Here is a 19876-nt window from a genome sequence, read left to right on the forward strand (position 1 = left end):
CCTGTTAAATGCAGGTTCTCACAGCTCTTTGGCTGATATTACAGAGGCCTCCAGTGTCTGACCGGAAGGAATTGGTGCTGTAGAAATTGAGGGTTGACAAGGCCCTGTGGGCGGTGGACCGGGCCTTTAGGTCTCACTTGGGTGGCCAATTGCTTCCTTGCTGAAGCGCAGTCTGTGCAGGCAGAGTTCCTCTTACAGTGCCTCAAATGACATCCGTTCCCTGGACACACTGTATGGGGGGTAGTAGTGAGATTGGTTCAGTCTCTGGCCATGCTGTCTTGAGTGTCATGCTTTCTCTCTCTGCTCTTCCACCAGGTCGTCCATAATAATTAGGAACAGGGGAATGACCAGTGGATAGGCAATCACAATGCTTTCACCTTCCTAATGCATAGAAATAGGTGGGGGCCCTGAAAATAATTGCTGTCAGACACTAAAAGCACTCTGGATGACAAAGCTGGCTAAAATAAACTAACAAAAATGAGAGATTTAGAAAAAAAGATACTCAGAACAATTTCCAGACTGCTGGGGTGAGGCGCCACAGCTTTAATGGTCCCTTTGTTGGCCTACCAGGCTGAGAGTCATGTGTTGGCCATGAATCACGTCATCACCAGGTCACCCATGCCGTTACATTCCAGTGTAACTGGCTATGGCGTGAATAATGGCATAAATGCAGCAAATTGGCAATCGCCATTGAATACAATGGAGAACTGAGCAGCGAGAACAGACTTTTATCGGATTTGGTGAGGCTAATGGCGGAGCGGTGCCAATGTGCCAGCAAACTGGCGTAACACAACTCATGGTGTAACTCATTTACTCCATTATTTCCTAGAACTTTTACGTACTAACAATGGCGCACACCGTTAATATGTCATTACTATGGCGCAAATTTTACAGCAAATTCAGGCCCTATTTTATTGCAGTGATTGTCAAAGTGGACACAAACAACCTACTGTTGCTTAACACCATGCTTCCCTTGGGTGCCAACACGTCTTTTTTTTGTACCCGAGGACCAAGATTGCGAGAGGTGGTTGGCTTCTTATGGTCTACAAAAGGCTCATGGCCCTCATCTCATGGCAGCTTGCTCCTAGCGTATAGCCACCACTTGCTGCATCTCTGAAGCTTGCCTCCCACATTCCACTGGTGTGATGTTCTGAGGGGGAAGGCTGAAGGCCTGGCCCGTGCTGCTGTCCTGAGAGACAGCAATATCAGGCAGGTGGATTGCAGCTGTTGCCATTCTACTGGACTCTGGATCTGTAACCCCATTGTTTAGAGGGCTGGTTATCAAATCCTGAAAGCCCTGAGACACAGCGATGGCCAGTGACTGGAAGCTGCTATGTGTGCTGCACCCTTTCCAGTCCCCTAATGCCTTCAGAGTTGCAGTCTGTGTTTCCGTGGATTCGGAGCTGGAGTTCTGCTGCAAATCCAATGAAGCTGCCACTCACTCCATTAGTTGCTGCAATGAAGAGAAAGCTTCTATAAGGTTCCCGCAAAGGAGAGTTGTAAACTCAACGGTCACATCTATCAGTTACCGCCCATCCTCAGAGATTGACCTCAGAGCCTCCACATAGCTGTGATGGCCAATTTTTGGTACCCAAATCACCCAGTGGAAAATTGGGCATCCGCCAAATCAGTTGGGAGGGTCGGACACTGAATTTTCTGGCCACCACCAATAGGGAATCAGCTTTCAAGTGCTATTGTATTGAGGTGCACATTAATAATCATTTTTATTTGTTTTGCAGTTTGCAATTTTACTGGTATTTTTTAACATTAGAAATGAACTTTTTTTCAGATAACGCTTAATTAACAGTTATTGGGAAGAGCTATGTTGCTAGGTTTTTGTGTGATGGGTCAGTCATTATGTCTTGTGTGTTTTATTCTTTTCAGATCCTTCACTTCGTGGCAGCTACAGACCCAGCAAGACTTCATTAAAAGTATTTTGATTAAAATGTTATATAAAGTTTCTCTTGAAAATTGTGGACTTAATTAGTAGTAGGTGTTACATGATATTGATTTAAAGGGGAAGCAAACCCAAATAGTAAAAGTGGACCTTTCATTACACAGTTTCCTTTTCTCCAATTCCTAGAGTCTGATTATTCTGTATATATCCTGATTTGCCCCTTTCCTGCCAAAAAACAGGATACAGGGCAACTCTATTCATGGCTTCTTGCTGTGTAAAGGCCGCTCTGTTGACATTGCTGTCATCAAGATAATATTGTCAGAAGGATCAGTCATTGAACAGACATCAACACACTAAGCTTTTGTTAGAACCCTGTGCCACTTGGCTTATGTTCTGTAGACCCTTGAGGTTCCTGCATAATTTTGCAAACAAGAAGTCACCAAACATATCAGCGGGCCCTGGCAAACCCACCTGGGAATGATGTGGTAATCTGCCTTCCCAGCGCCTGGATCGGCAGAGAGGCTGCTGCAAGGACACCTGCAGCTGCTGTGCAACACTGAGCTTGCACATCTGCAGGGACAGTAACAGTCAGCTGTGGCCTGAAATTTGGCAGCACCATCATGTCAGTATGCTGCAATTCTGACCTGTGAGATGGTGCATACAGAGGCAGCCCTCCTCGCCATCATCTCATGCAGCACTACTTCAACATCAAAGAGGAGGACAGGTCTTGGGCTGTGCCATCACTTGTCTGCAGACTCATGCCTGCACCTATAGCTTCCTTTTCCTTCATCTCGGTCTGCCACTTTTTAGTTTGCTGTCTTTCATCCCTGGGAAATGCTGCTGACAGGCTGAGATGCTCTTTAAGGCTCTTTAGAAGGTTCCTGAATTTTTATGCCCCTCGTTATGCAACTCCCCTTTAATTGTCCCCAACCCTTTAAATATAAGTTACACACTGTTTTCTTCTACCACTGGTGTCATTGCTAGACCCACCTAAGTTTGTGAATAATTATGCAAATAAGCTTAGACCAGAGAATTGAGTGTTATTTGTATTTCAGATTCAGGTGGGTCTTAAAGCAGTGCAAATCAAATTAGAACTGGCATAGGCCTGAAGATGAAAATTGGTCACAAAGTTTAAATCAAAGAATGATGGGACTGATTTCATCACTGCAGTTTAGCTCCCCTTTTAAAATTTATTCCCATAATAAAATAATGTAAATGAGGACTTTTTTGGAAACTAGCAACTCATATGGCGTTGCTAATGCTGAGTCAGAGCTAATACTCTTGAAATTGGGGGGAGAGCGGAGGGACACTGGGTGTGGAAATGATGAAGGGGTGCATGTCTCCACTAAAATGATTTGAAAAGAAGTTTATAAGAAATCACCAGTGAAGTAAGTGTTTGGTTCCTGGAAAATATTATTTTTCTTTTTCACTGCAGGTGAATAATATGTTCGTTGTCCTTACACATCAAAATTACATAAATCAATCAATCTCTGCATGTAATATGGGGGAGCAGCTTTTGCGGTACATCTGCTCCTGTGTGTTAGTTTTTGTATTGAAGGTCAAGAAATAAATGAAACTTAAAAAATAGATTAAATTAATTTGTATCTTCTTTATCAACTATCTGCAACAGTACTTAATGTTAAAAAAACATTTTGCTTCAATAAACATGAATAAATTTAGGATTTTTATTCAGATCTTTATATTAATCTCTTTTTTTTGCTAATGTTGGTTTGTCACACATGCAACATGCTACATTTGTTAAATACACAAGCCCTTTAATACAATAACCTACATTGCCTTTGTAAGCAGAATTAGCTCAGGAAAATTGAAAAGATCATGTTTTGCTTTAGTTCTCATTTTTTACATTTAAAAAAAAACAAATCCTGGCTACTTTCACTGCTATTAAAATGGATTGCCTGGAGTTTTTTGTTTTCAGTAGTTTTTCCATGATGCACTGGAATACAGGTGATGGATGGGGCTTAGATACAGCTAGCCCTCGCACTCTGTGAATGGCTATTCCTACAATTAGTCATCAAAAAATTCTGGGAGCTCTAGGTGCATGTTGGGAGCTGTAGTCTGTATATTAGAGTTTTCAGTTGACAACTGGGAAGCCCCATGAACTCCAGTCTCAAGTTTCTCAGAGGAGCACTGGCCTCTGACTGAAAACAAAAATGATATTCAATAATTACTTTCTTGTAAATTTTAATGTACTTATGTTAAAAAAAAACTTTATTTCTAGTAGTATTTTCTCAGCTGCAGTGGACAAAGCAAGATGGTGGTTGAAAAAATTTTCAAAAAGTATTTGAAGTGATCTGATTGTTTTTGTTTTAAATTGGTAGATTTTTCTGACTGCATGTGCTTGATTTGTTATTTCATATTTCCTTAGTAGTTCTTTGATGGTAGTTTTTCCATCTGCTTTCCTTGTGTTTGATTTGCGTGTTCCTTATCTCTCTAGTTATAATTTGTTCAACAAATGTAATCTAAGCTAATCGGGTGCAAGTGTGACACTGAAATTTGCATATGTGCATGCATAATGCCTGAATTGGATTTAAAAAACACACATTAGGTGCAAGACTTTTATTTATATACTAGTACATCTCCCAGGGCACTGCTAATGGTAGGTGGGAGAATATGTTGATTTATGACAGGAGCATTATACAGTATAATCAAAAAATACTGAACCAAACTTCATTGTACCACTATTTAGACATTGTTGTTTACTAAAACATGTTAAGAATTAGAAATACAAAAGCTACATTTGATAACTTAGTAACACAAATCAGACCATTGGTAATTTGTTAATTAGCAGAATAGAGCTGTTTTACTGCAGTTTCTGCCTTTTGAAAAGCATGGAGCATCCTTCAGACCAAGATACAGTTAGATACAGTTGAATTCCTAAAGACTGTTATTTGCCAAGGACAAAGCTTCCTTTGTGTATTTCTAGTGATAATAATTACAGATGTTTTATTATCTTCTAGATCAGCAAGAAACCTCATGAGAAAGATCTTCTAGATGATTCTTTTGAAGACACAGATGAGCATATTATGTCAGGACCAGCTGGCAGACAATTCTCTCCCGCCACGACTCTAATGGTCTATTCAACACCCTCATCTTTCCAGAAACAAAGCCCTGTGTTAAAGCGGTTATCTCTTCGAGAAAGGTATTTATTAATTCTTTTTTTTTCAAATCCATATATACTTTAAGACCAGTGATGTTTAGTTTGTGTGCGCGAGCATGTGTATATGTGAATGTAAATTCAATTCTTTTTTAAGGTTGTTGGATAAAATCCATATATTGTAATAAGATATAATGAAAATCCTAGCCTAATCAGTGGAAGTGACCGGGAGCATTTACTGAGACCATTAATGTGAAGAAGCTGATTTAGTAACAATAGATAGTCATTAATCCAAGGTGCTTCAGCAATCTTGCCATTTTGATTGTGTAGGTTGAACATTGCACCATTACCATCAGTAATTCTTTGAAACATTTCCTGATGGTGTAATTCAAAGTAAAGGAAGACCTTTTGTATTTAATATATATATAAAATTAGCAGATGTCATAAGGTATTGCTCACAGAGGTTTGTTTTTTAAGAATAGGGGTGTTATGCCAAACTGTATTACTAGGGACACTGATTTACCAGCGCTGGGGGTGAACCTGGGTCCTGGGAGCACTGAGAAGGGGGCCTGGGATCTGACAGTACTGGTATGGGGTCTCAGGACCTAAGAGTATTTTGAGGGGGAGTCCCATGATCTGGGAGCACCAAGGGGTTGGGTTCCCAGGATTCGAGAAACATTGGAGAAGGAAGCTCAAGGAACACTGGGGCAGGTCCTGGGATTACTGGGTCAAGGATCCTGTTAGCTGGGAGCATTGAGAAGGGAGATCTCAGATTCTGCAAGCATTGGGGTAATTCTGGGTGATGATGTTCTATGAATATGGTCGAGGGGTTTGTAAGCACTGATTGGGAGTGGGCTGGGATCTAGGCATGGAGGGGAAGTCTAGGGAGGAGCATCCTTGTTTCTGGCAGGATTTTGAAGAGTGTTTTGGAGCATGGGGATGAAGCAGTGTCTGGCAGTACTAGTAGTAATTAGAATCTGGCAGTATTGTTGGTAACACAGTCTAACAGCTCAGGAGAATGAGACCCAAACTGTCATTGGCCCCTGTTGAACAATCAAGCCCCAAATGTCCATCATATGGATGCCTGGTATGCACCAAGACTACAGAAGTGGAAAATTTATTGCACTTATGAGTTTACCAACTATACCAACAGTTTATAGTTGGTAAACTCATAAACTATATGAGTTTACCAACTTATATAGTCTTTAATAAAAATACATTTCTATAAACAAATAAAAACTACCTCATAAAATGCTCAGAAGTTCACCATTTATGCAGTTTCCAAGGTTTTATATACAAAAAAAATTTAGCCTCAAAAATGGAGATTTTTTTAAAATTGAATTTTCAATAGCAATCCATTCTCTATAAACAATCTCAAATCCTCACAGACAGAGCAGACACACCCTTCTACCTTTCAACTCCTGTTGATACACAGATTGCATGCTGAAAAATGTAGCTAACTACACATGCTCAGAATTTGCAGATGTAACTCAAATTACTGCACAATCGTTGTGAGGAAAAAATATGCAATTGGATCGCAAATTTTTGAAAGAGGCTGAAGTCTTAAATTAAAAATTTTAATGAAGGTATTAAAAGACATGAAAGACAATTTAGTAGGTAAATTCAATTATGTTATGGTAAAATATGTAATTTTTATAATTTCTTATTTTGTTTCAACCCTTTGGATATTATTCATTTCAGATATTGAGATTGTTTTTGAAAAAGCTTTTTGAGTGATTCAATTGGATCATCAACAAACAGTGACAGGCAACTGTTTACATATGGAGATTGAATGATAAATGCTTAAATAGAGAATTTGTGTGTTAAATATTGACATAATAGTTTGATAAAGTGCCACATAATAGGCTTGTCAGCAAAATTGAAGCCCATGGAATAAAAGGGGCGGTGGCAGCATGGATACGAAATTGGTTAAATGACAGGAAACAGAAAGTAGTGGTGAATGGATGTTTTTTGGACTGGAGGAAGGTATCCAGTGGTGTTCTCCAGGGGTCGGTACTAGGACCACTGCTTTTTTTGATATATATTAATGACTTAGACTTGGCTGTACAGGGCACAATTTCAAAATTTACAGATGACACAAAACTTGGAAGTGTAGTAAACAGTGAGGAGGATCGTGATAGATTTCAAGAGGACATAGACAGGCTGGTGGAATGGGCAGACACATAGCAGATGAAATTTAACGCAGAGAAGTGCGAAGTGATACATTTTGGCAGGAAGAATGAGGAGGGCAATACAAATGAAACAGTACAATTCTAAAGGGGGAGCAGGAACAGAGGGACCTGGGGGTATATGTTCATAAATCTTTGAAGATGGCAGGAGAGGTTGAGAAAGTGGTTAAAAAAGCATATGGGTTCCTGGACTTTATAAATAGAAGCATAGAGTACAAAAGCAAGGAAGTTATGTTGAACCTTTATAAAACACTGGTTCGGCCACAACTGGAGTATTGTGTCCAATTTGTAAGAGTGACATCACAGGACAGCAGGTAGGTGACTGGTGGTGAGTATTACTGTTTGTTTTGCTCTCTAAGTTAGGGCAGTGGATTAAACTAAGAGCTAGGAAACTATAACTTGCTATTACTTTATTAAATTAATAACTTAAACTAGATAAACTAAGTAGTTAATAAAACTAAAAATATCGAGTAAATAAATAAAACAAGGTTAGATAGAGATGGCAGAGCAGGTGGTGTGTCATAACTGCAGCATGTGGGAGTTTGTGGAGACCAGTGCGATCCAGAGCAACCACATCTGCAGTAAGTGTCTGCAGCTCGAGGAACTTCGGTTCAGGGTTAGGAACATAGGAAAAGGAGTAGGCCATTCAGCCCCTCGTGCCTGCTCCGCCATTTGATAAGATCATGGCTGATCTGTGATCTAACTCCATATACCCGCCTTTGGCCCATATCTGGAGTCCGAACTGCAGACATTGCAATGCATCAGGGAGGGGCAGAGTTATCTGGACACTTTGATCCAGGAGGCAGTCACACCCCTTAGGTTAGGTAGTGGTTTAGATTTGGTCAGTGGTCAGGGACAAGAGGATGTGACTGTGAGTCAGGCAGGTATGGGGACCCAGGATGCAGTGATGGAGGAGTCTCAGCCTTTGACCTTGTTCAACAGGTACGAGGTACTTGCTACCTTTATGGATGAGATCAAAGACCGCAGGGAGGATGGGCAAACTGACCACGGCACCATGGTACAGGAGGCCATTCAAGTGGGGGGAGTCAAAAGGAATGTGGTAGGGGACAGTTTAGTTAGGGGGATAGATCAACATCAACATCCTGGGGATCACCATTGACCAGAAACTTAACAGGATCAGCCACATAAATACTGTGGTCACAAGAGCAGGTCAGAGGCTGGGTATTCTGCGAGGCAAGTGACTCACCTCCTGGCTCCCTAAAGCCTTTCCACCGTCTACAAGGCACAAGTCAGGAGTATGATGGAATACTCTCCACTTGCCTCGACGAGTGCAACTTCAACAACACTCAAGAAGCTGGACACCGTCCAGGACAAAGCAGCCCGCTTGATTGGCATCCCATCCACAACCTTAAACATCCACTCCCCCCACCAAGCGGCGCACTATGGCTTCGGTGTGTACCATCTACAAGATGCACTGCAGCAACTCGCTAAGGCTTCTTTGACAGCACCTCCCAAACCCGCCACCTCTACCACCTAGAAGGACAAGGGCAGCAGGCGCATGGGAACACCACCACCTGCACGTTCCCCTCCAAATCACACACCATCCTGACTTGGAAATATATCGCTGTTCCTTCATCGTCGTTGGGTCAAAATCCTGGAACCCCCTACCTAACAGCACTGTGGGAGTACCTTCACCACATGGTTCAATAAGGCGGCTCACCAACACATTTTCAAAGGCAATTAGGGATAGGCAATAATGCTGGCTTTGCCAGCGACGCCCACATCCCATGAATGTATAAAAAAAACTGTTCTCTCCAGCCGCAATCGGGAGTCCCGAAGGCTGTGTTGTCTGCCCAGTGCCAGGGTGAAGGACATCTCCTCGCGGCTGGAAAAGAACTTGGAGTATGAGGGGAAGGATCCAGTTGTCGTGGTCCACGTAGGAACCAACGACATAGGTAGAACTGAGAATGAGGTTCTACTGAGGGAGTTTGAGGAGCTAGGGACCAAATTAAAAAGCAGAACCTGAAAGGTAATAATCTCTGGATTACTACCTGAGCCACACACAAATTGGCATAGGGATGAACAGATTAGATGGTTAATGCGTGGCTGAAAGAGTGGTGTGGGAAGCAGGGGTTTCAATTAATGGGTCACTGGCACCACTACTGGGGAAGGAGGGAGCTGTTCCGTTGGGATGGGCTCCATTTGCTGGGACCAGTGTCCTGGCAAAACGAATAACTAGGGCAATAGATAGGGCTTTAAGCTAATAAGGGGGGAGGGAGGGTTCAGGTAATGATAATTTTATCAGTCTGAAAAGAAAAGTCAAGGAGTAGCGATTTGGGTAAAAACAAGCAGAGTCTGTCAGGAAGGGACAGAGAGTTTAACTAAGGTAATAGGGCTTTAGTGACTAAGGTCACATCAGGGAAAAAAAGTAAAAAGTTAAAATTAAAGGTGCTGTATCTGAATGCATGAAGCATTCGTAACAAGATAGATGAATTAATGGCACAAATAGAGATAAATGGGTTTGACCCAGTAGCCATTACTGAGACGTAGTTGCAGGGTGACCAAGGTTGGGAATTAAATATTCCAGGGTACTTGACTTTTAGAAAAGATAGGTAAAATGGAAGAGGAGTGGGGGTAGCCCTGATAATAAAGAATGAGATAAAGACAGGAGTGAGAAACGATCTTAGCTCAGAAAATCATGCGGTAGAATCAGTATGGGTGGAGCTAAGAAATAACAAAGGACAGAAAACACTGGTGGGAGTAGTTTACAGGCCCCCTAACAATAGTTATAGTGTTGGACAGACCATAAATCAGGAAATTAAAGGAACATGTAACAAGGGTAATGCAATAATAATGGGGGACTTTAATCTTCATTTAGACTGGGCAAATCAAATTGGCAAAAGTTGTTTGGAGGACGAGTTCATGGAATGCATCCGAGACGGTTTTCTAGGACAATATGTCGAGGAACCAACTAAGCAACAGGCTATTTTAGATCTAGTATTGTGTAATTTGACAGAATTAATTAGTAATCTTATAATAAAGGATCCTCTGGAGAAGAGCGATAATATTATAGAATTTCATATTGATTTTGAGATTGATCTAATTAAGTCCAAAACTAAGGTCTTAAATTTAAACAAGGCCAATTATGTAGGTATGAGGGGCAAGTTGGCTAAGGTAGATTGGGAAATTAGAATAAAAGATATGATGGTAGATAAGCAATGGCGAACATTTAAAGAAATGTTTCATAATTCCCAACGAATATACATTCCATTAAAGAATAAAAACTCCACAGGAAAAGTGATCCAACCGTGGCTAACTAGAGAAGTTAAGGATAGTATTAGATCAAAAGAAGAGGCATATAATGTTGCCAAAAAGAGTAGTAAGCCTGAGGATTGGGAGGGTTTTAGAAATCAGCAAAGGATAACCCAAGAAATTGATGAAGAGGGATAAAATTGAATATGAGAGTAAACTAGCAAGAAATATAAACATAGATTGTAATAGCTTCTACAAGTATGTAAAAAGGAAGAGATTAACAAAAGTAAAGGTGGGTCCCTTAGAGGCAGAGACAGGAGAAATTATAATGGGGAATAAGGAAATGGCAGAGACATTAAACAAATATTTTACACCTGTCTTCACAGTAGAAGGCACAAAAAATACTGGAAATAGTGGGGAACCAAGGGCCTAATGAAAGGGAGGAACTTGAATTAATTAAGAGTAGTAAAGAAAAAGTGCTGGAGAAATTAATGGGACAAAAAGCTGACAAATTCCCTGGACCTGAAGGCCTACATCCTAGGTTTTTAAAAGAGGTGGCTGCAGAGATAGTGGATGCATTGGTTTTGATCTTTCAGAATTCCCTAGATTCTAGAATGGTCCCCCTGGATTGGAAGGTAGCAAATGTATTCAAGAAAGGAGGGAGAGAGAAAAAACAGGGAACTATAGGCCAGTTAACCTGATATCGGTAGTAGGGAAACTGCTAGAATCTGTTATTAAGGATGTAGTAACAGGGCACTTTAAAAATCATGATATGATCAGGCAGAGTCAACGTGGTTTTAGGAAAGGGAAATCGTGTTTAACAAATCTATTAGAGTTTTTTGAGGGTGTAACTAGCAGGGTAGATAAGGGGGAACCAGTGGATGTAGTATATTTGGATTTTCAAAAGGCATTCGATAAGGTGCCACATAAGAGGTTGTTACACAAGATGAGATTGGGGTAATATATTAGCATGGATTGAAGATTGGTTAACGGACAGAAAACAAAGAGTAGGAATAAACGGGTCATTTTCGGGTTAGCAGGTTGTAACTAGTGGGGTGCCGCAGGGATCGGTACTTGGGCCTCAGCTATTTACAATCTATATTAATTACTTAGATGAAGGGACTGAGTGTAATGTATCCAAGTTTGCTGATGATCAAAGCTAGGTGAGAAAGTAAGCTGTGAGGAGGACGCAAAGAGTCTGCAAAGGGATATAGACAGATTAAGCGAATGGGCAAGAAGGTGGCAAATGGAGTATAATGTGGGGAAATGTGAGGTCGGAAAAATAGAAAAACGGAATATTTTTTAAATGGTGAGAAACTATTAAATGTTGTTGTTCAGAGGGACTTGGGTGCCCTTGCACACGAAACATAGGAAGTTAACATACAGGTACAGCAAGCAATTAGGAAGGCATATGGTATGTTGGCCTTTATTGCAAGGGGGTTGGGGTACAAGAGTAAAGAAGTCTTGCTGTAATTTTACAGGGCTTTGGTGAGACCACACTTGGAGTACTGTGTGCAGTTTTGGTCTCCTTACCTAAGGAGGGAAGTACTTGCCTTAGAGGGGGTGCAACAAAGGTTCACTAGATTGATTCTTGGGATGAGATGATTGTCCTATGAGAGGTTGAGTCGAATGGGCCTATAATCTCTGGAGTTTAGAAGAATAAGGGATGATCTCATTGAGACATATAAGATTCTAAGCGGGCTTGACATAGTAGATGCTGAAAGGATGTTTTCCCTAGCTGGAGAGTCTAGAATTAGGGGACATAGTCTCAGGATAAGGGGCCTGACATTTAGGACTGAGATGAGGAGGAATTTCTTCACTCAGAAGGTCGTGAGTATTTGGAATTCTCTACCCCAGAAGGCTGTGGATGCTCAGTCATTGATTATATTCAAGACTGAAATTGATAGATTTTTGGACTCTAAGGGAATCGAGGGATATGGGGATCAGGCAGGAAAGTGGAGTTGAGGTTGGAGATCAGCCATGATCTTATTGAATGACAGAGCAGGCTCAAGGGACCATATGGCCTACTCCTGCTCCTATTTCTTATGTTCTTATGTAATTCTGGGCACTGCACTTTAGGAAGGATGTAAAGGCCTTTGAGAGGGTGCAGAAAAGATTTACTAGGATAATTCCAGGAATCAGTTACGTGGATAAACTGGAGAAGCTGGGGTTGTTCTCCTTAGAGCAGAGCAGAGAAGGTTAAGAGGAGATTTGATTGAAGTGTTCAAAATCATGAAGGGTTTAGATAAAGTAAATAAAGAGAAACTGTGCCCATTGGTGGAAGGATCAAGAACCAGAGGAGACAGATTTAAGGTGATTGGCAAAAGAACCAAAGGCGACATGAGGAAAAACATTTTTACTCAGCGAGTAGTTATGATCTGGAATGTGCTGCCTGAAAGGGTGGTGGAAGCAGATTCAATCATGGCTTTCAAAAAGGAATTGGATAAATACTTGAAGGGAAAAAAATTGTAGGGCTACGGGGAAAGAGCAGGGGAACGGAACTAACTGGATTGCTCTTACAAAGAGCCGACATGGTCTTGAAGGGCCGAATGGCCTCCTTCTGTGCTGTAGCCACTCTATTATTCTATGATAATAGTGTAACAAAAATAATGACAACAGGAAGTGAAGTGCATACATACTCAAGATTTTTAATATAGATATATGATATATATATATATAATTTCCCCATGGCTCAATTCACAACACAGATTGGTACAAAGCCATGCACACCTGTTGGTCTCAGCTTTGATCCTTCATCTTCTTTCATTCTCAGGATGTGGCTGTTGCTGGCAATGCCAGCAATTATTGCCTAGCTTGTCCCTCGTTTGATACAACTGTGTGGCTTGCTAGAACACTTCAGAGGGCAGTTAAGAGTAAAACACATTGGTGTGGGTCCAGAATCACATATAGGCCAGACTGGGTAAGAATGGCAGGTTTCCTTCCCTAAAGGAAAACATTAGTGAACCAGTCGAGTTTTTATAACAATCCAATAGCTTTATGGTCACTTTTACTGATATCAGCTCTTTATTTCCAGATTTTAAAAAAAATTGAATTCAAATTCTCAAACTGCCCTGGTGAGATTTGTACTCACGTTCTCTAGATTATTATTCCAGGCCTCTGGATTACTAGTCTAGTAACGTAACATTACTACATTACCGTACCCTACTCTGTGCTTGGGTAGGCGATCTCAGCATGGACAGTAATGGGGGCACTATCATTGGTTTCAGCTTTCCATTGCCAATGAAGAGAAAAGATCATCATCCAGGGTTTTTGCTCTTGATCGCTATCCAATGAATCTTGCTGGAAGGGGTGCATGTATGGATGTTGGGTGAAGACTGCCCCTGCAGTCAAATAGCCTGCTGATATTCACTGTCTGTTCTAATTGCGGACCAAAGCCAATAGTGCTTAATTCTACCATGGTTGAAAGGACTAAGAGATGAAGAAAATCAGGAAACACTATTGATTTTAAAAGCAAGAAGGTTGTCGAAGGAAGGGAAGACGGAGGGAGGTAAGTAGTTGAACAATTTTGAGGTCAGGATAAAGAATAAATTAGAGTAGAAGACAGTACTCTTGAGTATTGATTTCAACACTGTGAGGATGCAGGAAGAGGATGATTTATTTTGAACTTGGAAAGAACAAGATAGGAAAGTTCAGAGGGCTACTGACCATACTAGTATTGATGAAATAGAGAAATGCAAGAACATTTGTGACCGAGAGAGAGGTTGGAGGCTAGAGGAGAGAAAGAGTCCAGTGGCAGGCTTTTCTTGTACCTGATTCAGGATTGTGAGAGAGGTGCTAGTTGAGCCTTTCAGATATGGAAGCAGCGTTGAAATCTTGAACATTCTTGGGAATAGGCTCACGCGTGAAGATTAGCCACTTGGGCTGCTAGCATTTGTCGAACTGGGAAGAGAAAAGAAAAAACTAAAAGGGAAAACAAAATGGGCCAGATACCAGCAAACTATATTAGCAAGTGGTAATGCATGAGTTTTCAGAGATGCATTGGAATTCCCCGGGTCTTCACTGCCCTTGACAAAATAGCTGAAATTGGAAAATCATTATGTAGGAACTTATCATAGAATGTGACTGGCACAGAAAGGGAAAGGTGAAGAAAAGAGGAAAAATATAGAAAATAATTTACAATTATAAAAAATATGGCAGTAGTATTTAATATAATGAACATTTGAATGTCACTTAATATCATTATACTCAGCATTAATAGAAAGTAATAGAAATCAACGTCTGTAACCCTTGTACTATTTGTATGTTCTACATCGCTAGACATTGAGAGAATATAATTCCTTTTGGTTCTTATAGGGCACAGCATTGTACAGATTCGCCTGAATGGGTATAATCAATGACCCCTGTGCTCTGGGAAAGCCAGCAGTTCTGTAGAATTGTATTAACTTCTCATATTGGTGTTGTTGGTCAGTGATGAAAGTCATTAAGTTATTGGCCCTGCTGACTAATGCATCAGTGACCTCTTTGATACCTGTGGATGGCAAACTGGATAATGAAACAATGTCCCCAGTGCTAGCCTAGAAGAAACCAGATCCATAAAATTTGAAGATCGAGATTACTTTGACAGCCACTGGCAATGCTTTGCTGTGCACATATTAGATATGGCCTGGTCGTCTTCCTGAAGGAGATGGAACAGCAATGCCACAGTCTCCCTGTTAAATCTCAGCATCTCTGTCATATAGCTCTGCCTAGTACGGTAGACCCACTGTGTTGCGTAGCAGTGGGATCTGTTGGTATGCCTTTTGTGCCACTTGACACCATGGACAACCTTTTCCTAATCTTGCTGATACTTCTCTGCAATATGCAGTGCTACTGGAGCACTGAATATAATCCCTACAGTGTTTCAAAAATTTGACATCACAAACTGCAGCCACTGTAGCAATGCTGATTTTATATGAGTTAATGCGTGTTTGATGTATTGGCTTTGTGATAAGGTCTGCTCAGTTGTTCAGGTATCCGGCGAGCGATAAGAAACTGAATCATTGTAACGCATGTCTGGAGCACTGTAGTGCTCAAAACCCGACTGACAATATTGGAGCATCCGCAAAATGGACAGCACATAAGTGCTAACTGGCATTCACTCAATTTCAGGGCTTATATGTCTGCAATTAAAAATAAGAATTTGAGCAGCATCCTGCTCTAATATTAATGGCTCTGAAATAAAAAGTGAGGTATTCAAGCCATATGTTTTCAGTAAAAAGTAACACAATATAAGATTCTGATTCCATGGGTCAAAAATGTTATTCTTTTTTAAATTGATCGGTGACCTGTTTTGCAGCTCCCATATTGATTACATGATCATACATTTTGAAATTACATTTCTTTTGCAAGAAATTGTTATTGATTCAGTTCTTGTGTGGGTCAGTATGTTTCGGTTTTGGCCAGATGTTGCTCAGATGAATCCAGGGAATCATTTGACTGACCTGCTTTTCTTGCTTGGTGCACAGTGTTTCCACTGTACATGAGATGATATTTATCAAAAACCAATTAAAAATACCAGTATTTGTCACTCGAAGATAAATGAAAATTATTGCTAAGGCCACAATGCGTAACCACCAGATTTTTTTTCTGTTTCAAAATTCTTTGCCTCTTATATGATTTGATCAACATTGCAACCACAGCAAACTATAGTTTAGAGAGAATCATCCATTTCCTAGGACAGTTTACAAATACACAATTAAAGCTATGTGATTTTCACCCTCGTGTTTCATAAAATCAACAGTTCTGCATTGATTTACAAATGTGGACTTTGACAGTATTGAGGGCATGGTATACAGTTTTAACTTGAGCCTTATTTATTTGTTTGTTTATTATTTTTGGCAGGGGCCCATCAAGGAAAAGGATGTTATTTCTTTGGAAAAGAACAATGTAAAAGTATGAATTTTTATAGGGAGTAAATGATAGTGTAAATGTGTATGTGATATTTCTTGGATGCAATTCCTATACATATTTTTGCTTCATAACTACAAAATAACTACAGTTACTCAATGCCATTGAAATGCAATCCATGGCAGTTTCTGATTCCTCAAGAAAGGGCTTTGTCCCTTTATGTATTCCTTCCTCCATGCTTTGAGTCTCAAACTCTACAGATGTGACAGCAGTACCTCCAATAACCCCCATAATTGTTGAAGAAAGCTTGGTTCTTGGATCTTCTAGAACTGAGTTTTAGTTGAGCTCTTGGTGTTGGTCAGAGGCCAGATCCACTCCTCTGCGTGAATAGTCAGAACCAGTGCATTGCAGCAACTGTGGTTCGGGTTATAAAAGAATAAGTGAAGGTTTCTTAGTTGTAAATTGTTAGCATCTTGAAAATCCTCCACATTGAAGGTATATAGTGCTATTAGGAAAATGTTTGGTCTATGGTGCCTGAGGAATCAGTTTAGAGACATAATGTGATGCCCCACAATGCTGCTTTACCTCCACTGTTTGCCTCAAGCCTCTAGAGTTTCTTCATCCCCTGTTAATGGGAAGATTATAGGAGAGTATGCACATGTGTTGAGATTTATGAAAGAGGCATTGGAAATTCGATCCATTGTCTGACACTCATTACAAACATTGGGGGTTTAAATTTTCAGTGACACTGCATGGACTGTAATCTAGCAGATTGGATCATCCACTTGTTAGAGCCCGCCCGATTTTCATTCCATTAGGTAGGTTCTATAATGGGAATGCAATCTGCTTAGCCAGATACCGCCTATGTGGTGAAGAAGAAAATGTAGCCCAGGGTGTGTTCTTCACAAGCTTATCTATGATGGCTTTGAGATTAGTATTATACTGAGTGTCATTGTCAGATATTCCTAGGTCAGGTATAGTGTAGATTGGCTCCTTCTGCACTCCCCTAACTATCTATTTTAACTCCATTTTCAAGAAACACTGAAAAGCTCTCCTCCTATGCCAGAGTGTCTGTTTGAATTTCCATACCAGCCATCCTTATAACCACTATGAGTGAAAATTATAATTTAGTGCAGAGCTTTGAACAATTTCTGCTTTTGATTGATTATACTAATATAATCCACTAAAATTTGAACAGAGTCTGCTGAGATTCTGTTATCTAGGCCTGGCCTAAAAATGAAAGCAACATGTTCTAATCCATTGTGCCAAAAGTTCAGGTTAGATGTTGCCATATATTTTTACAGCTGTCAGTATATCTGACAAAGTGGTCTGGTGACATTGCACTGAAGGTGTTTGTTTTAAATCCCTATGAGTTTGTATTTTATTTTATCATCTGCTGATATTTCAATCTGGCAGCTACATACAGGAGTAATGTTCGCGCTTGGCTTGGCCATTTTATGAGACATCACACAAAATCCAGGGTATCTTTCCTTATCCCTCCCGTCACTCAGATGAGCAGGAGGAAAGCACACATACTCTTAGCTCAATACTGTATAGATACTTATGTCAGCAGGGAGCCGAATGTTGCTATTGATGGCAGTGGATCTCTATATCCCTAGGTCCATCTCACGGTAGAAAATTAGATAAATAAGAGTGAAATATAAATTCTAAAAAAAGCCCTGAAAAAGAATAGTGATTTATGATCTCTACTGACTAAATGTCGAAAGCATGTTTAAATATTCTTGCAGCTTAACATGTTTAAAAAAGAATATTTATATTGGATTATGGATATGTTTTAAATTCAAATTATTATACTGAGCAACTAGTACACATTGAATGAAAAGATTTGAAAGCTTCAAGAGGAAATACAGCTTCAGATATTTGAACACCTTTTATACAAGTCTGTAGGATGATCTAACCCTGGTTGCCAACTCTGGTTGAATGTATTCCTGGAGGTTTGATCATGTGACATAAATCAGGTGACATTTTATCACTAGACATTTGCCCACAGTTTGCAAATGTTTTTGCATTTACCTTGTAAAGGTTGGGTCCCCTGTAGTTGAGTGTCTTTGTTTGCGCATAACAATATTTTTAGAAATAAATACAATAGTTAAAGGATAGCCATTTTGTGTAAAAGTAGACTGTCATGTATTCTGTTTTTTTTTGTAACCACCTTATCTATTGCAAAGGCAAGGTTTGTATGGTGCACCCACATTCTTAGGCTTGTTCTTTTGGAAAATCTAGGAGTTGCATCAGTCCAAGTATTTTTCTAAATTTAGAAGTTGTGAGTTATATAATAGATTTTATAGCAGTTTATTTAGCAAAAAACAAATCATAATTTGTCCAGTTTTATCTCCTATGCACTTTGATTCATTTTTGTACATGTTGATATTTGCACAATTATTGAAATACAAAGGTGTCATGTCGAGTGAATTTTATTTCAAATGAAGCTTGTTTAAGCTAAACAAATACTTGTTGAAGATTCCTAGTTTTATCAAGTGTTTTTAATGGAAAATAAATTATAGAATAGTGCAGTTCAGTGGTTATGCATGTATTTTTTGTATTCTATTTGTACAATTTATTCTATTTATGTATTTACATAAACAATTTAGATTTGGGAATCGGAAGTACAATTTCAAAATTTGTGGCCAACACCAAATTGGGCAGTATCGTTAATACTGAGGAGGACTGCTACAAAGTACAGGAAGACATTAATAAACTTGCAGAATGGGTGTGTAATTGGCAAATTGATTTCAATTGGATAATAAGAGTCTAAGGGGCAGAGGAGCAGAGGGATGTGGGGGTACAGATACACAAATCACTAAAAGTAGCGATGTAGATTAATAAGGCCTTAAAAAAAGCAAACCAACCACTGGGGTTCATTTCTAGGGGGATAGAATTGAAAAGCAGAGAAGCTAAGTTAAACTTGTATAGAACCTTGGTTAGATCATACTTGGAGTACTGTGAACAGCTCTGGTCACTATATTATAAAAAGGATATGGAGGCACAGGAGAAGGTGCAAAAAAAGATTTATTAGGATGATACCAGAACTGAGAAGTTATACCTATCAGGAAAGATTGAGCCGGCTGGGGCTCTTTTCTCTAGAAAAGAGAATACTGAGGGGTGACCTGATAGACGTCTTTAAAATTATGAAAGGATTTGATAGGGTAGACATACAGAAGATGTTTCCACTTGCGGGAGAGACCAGAACCAGGGGCCATAACTATAAGATAGTCACTAATAAATTCAATAGGGAATTCAGGAGAAACTTCTTTACCCAGAGAGTGGTTAGAATGTGGAACTCACTACCACATGGAGTAGTTGAGGCGACTAGCATAGATGCATTTAAGGGGAAGCTAGATGAACACATGAGGGAGAAAGGAATAGAAGGATATGCAGATAGGGTTAGGTGAAGGAAGGAGGAGGGAAGTTTGTTGGAGCATAAACACCTGCATGGACCTGTTGGGCCGAATGGCCTGTTTCTGTGCTGTACATTCTATGTAATTCTATGTAATACAACACATCTATGTTAAGAAATATAGTTTGAAGTTAATTCTGGTCTTAAAATATGTTTAAACCAGTCCTTTATTTTTGGCTTAATATATTTTTTGAATC

General features: G+C 39.9%; 1 protein-coding gene across 1 annotated transcript in view; it reads left to right on the forward strand.

Moving 5' to 3' along the window:
- spata6 (spermatogenesis associated 6) overlaps positions 1 to 19876 on the forward strand; it is a 109717-nt gene that overhangs the window by 76111 nt on the left and 13730 nt on the right. The window contains exons 9-10 of the mRNA XM_067990250.1: positions 1885 to 1931; positions 4876 to 5057. Coding sequence (XP_067846351.1) covers positions 1885 to 1931; positions 4876 to 5057 — 229 coding nt within the window. The remainder of the gene's footprint in view (positions 1 to 1884; positions 1932 to 4875; positions 5058 to 19876) is intronic.

Source organism: Heptranchias perlo, chromosome 9, assembly GCF_035084215.1.
Source record: "Heptranchias perlo isolate sHepPer1 chromosome 9, sHepPer1.hap1, whole genome shotgun sequence".
Taxonomy (NCBI): domain Eukaryota; kingdom Metazoa; phylum Chordata; class Chondrichthyes; order Hexanchiformes; family Hexanchidae; genus Heptranchias; species Heptranchias perlo.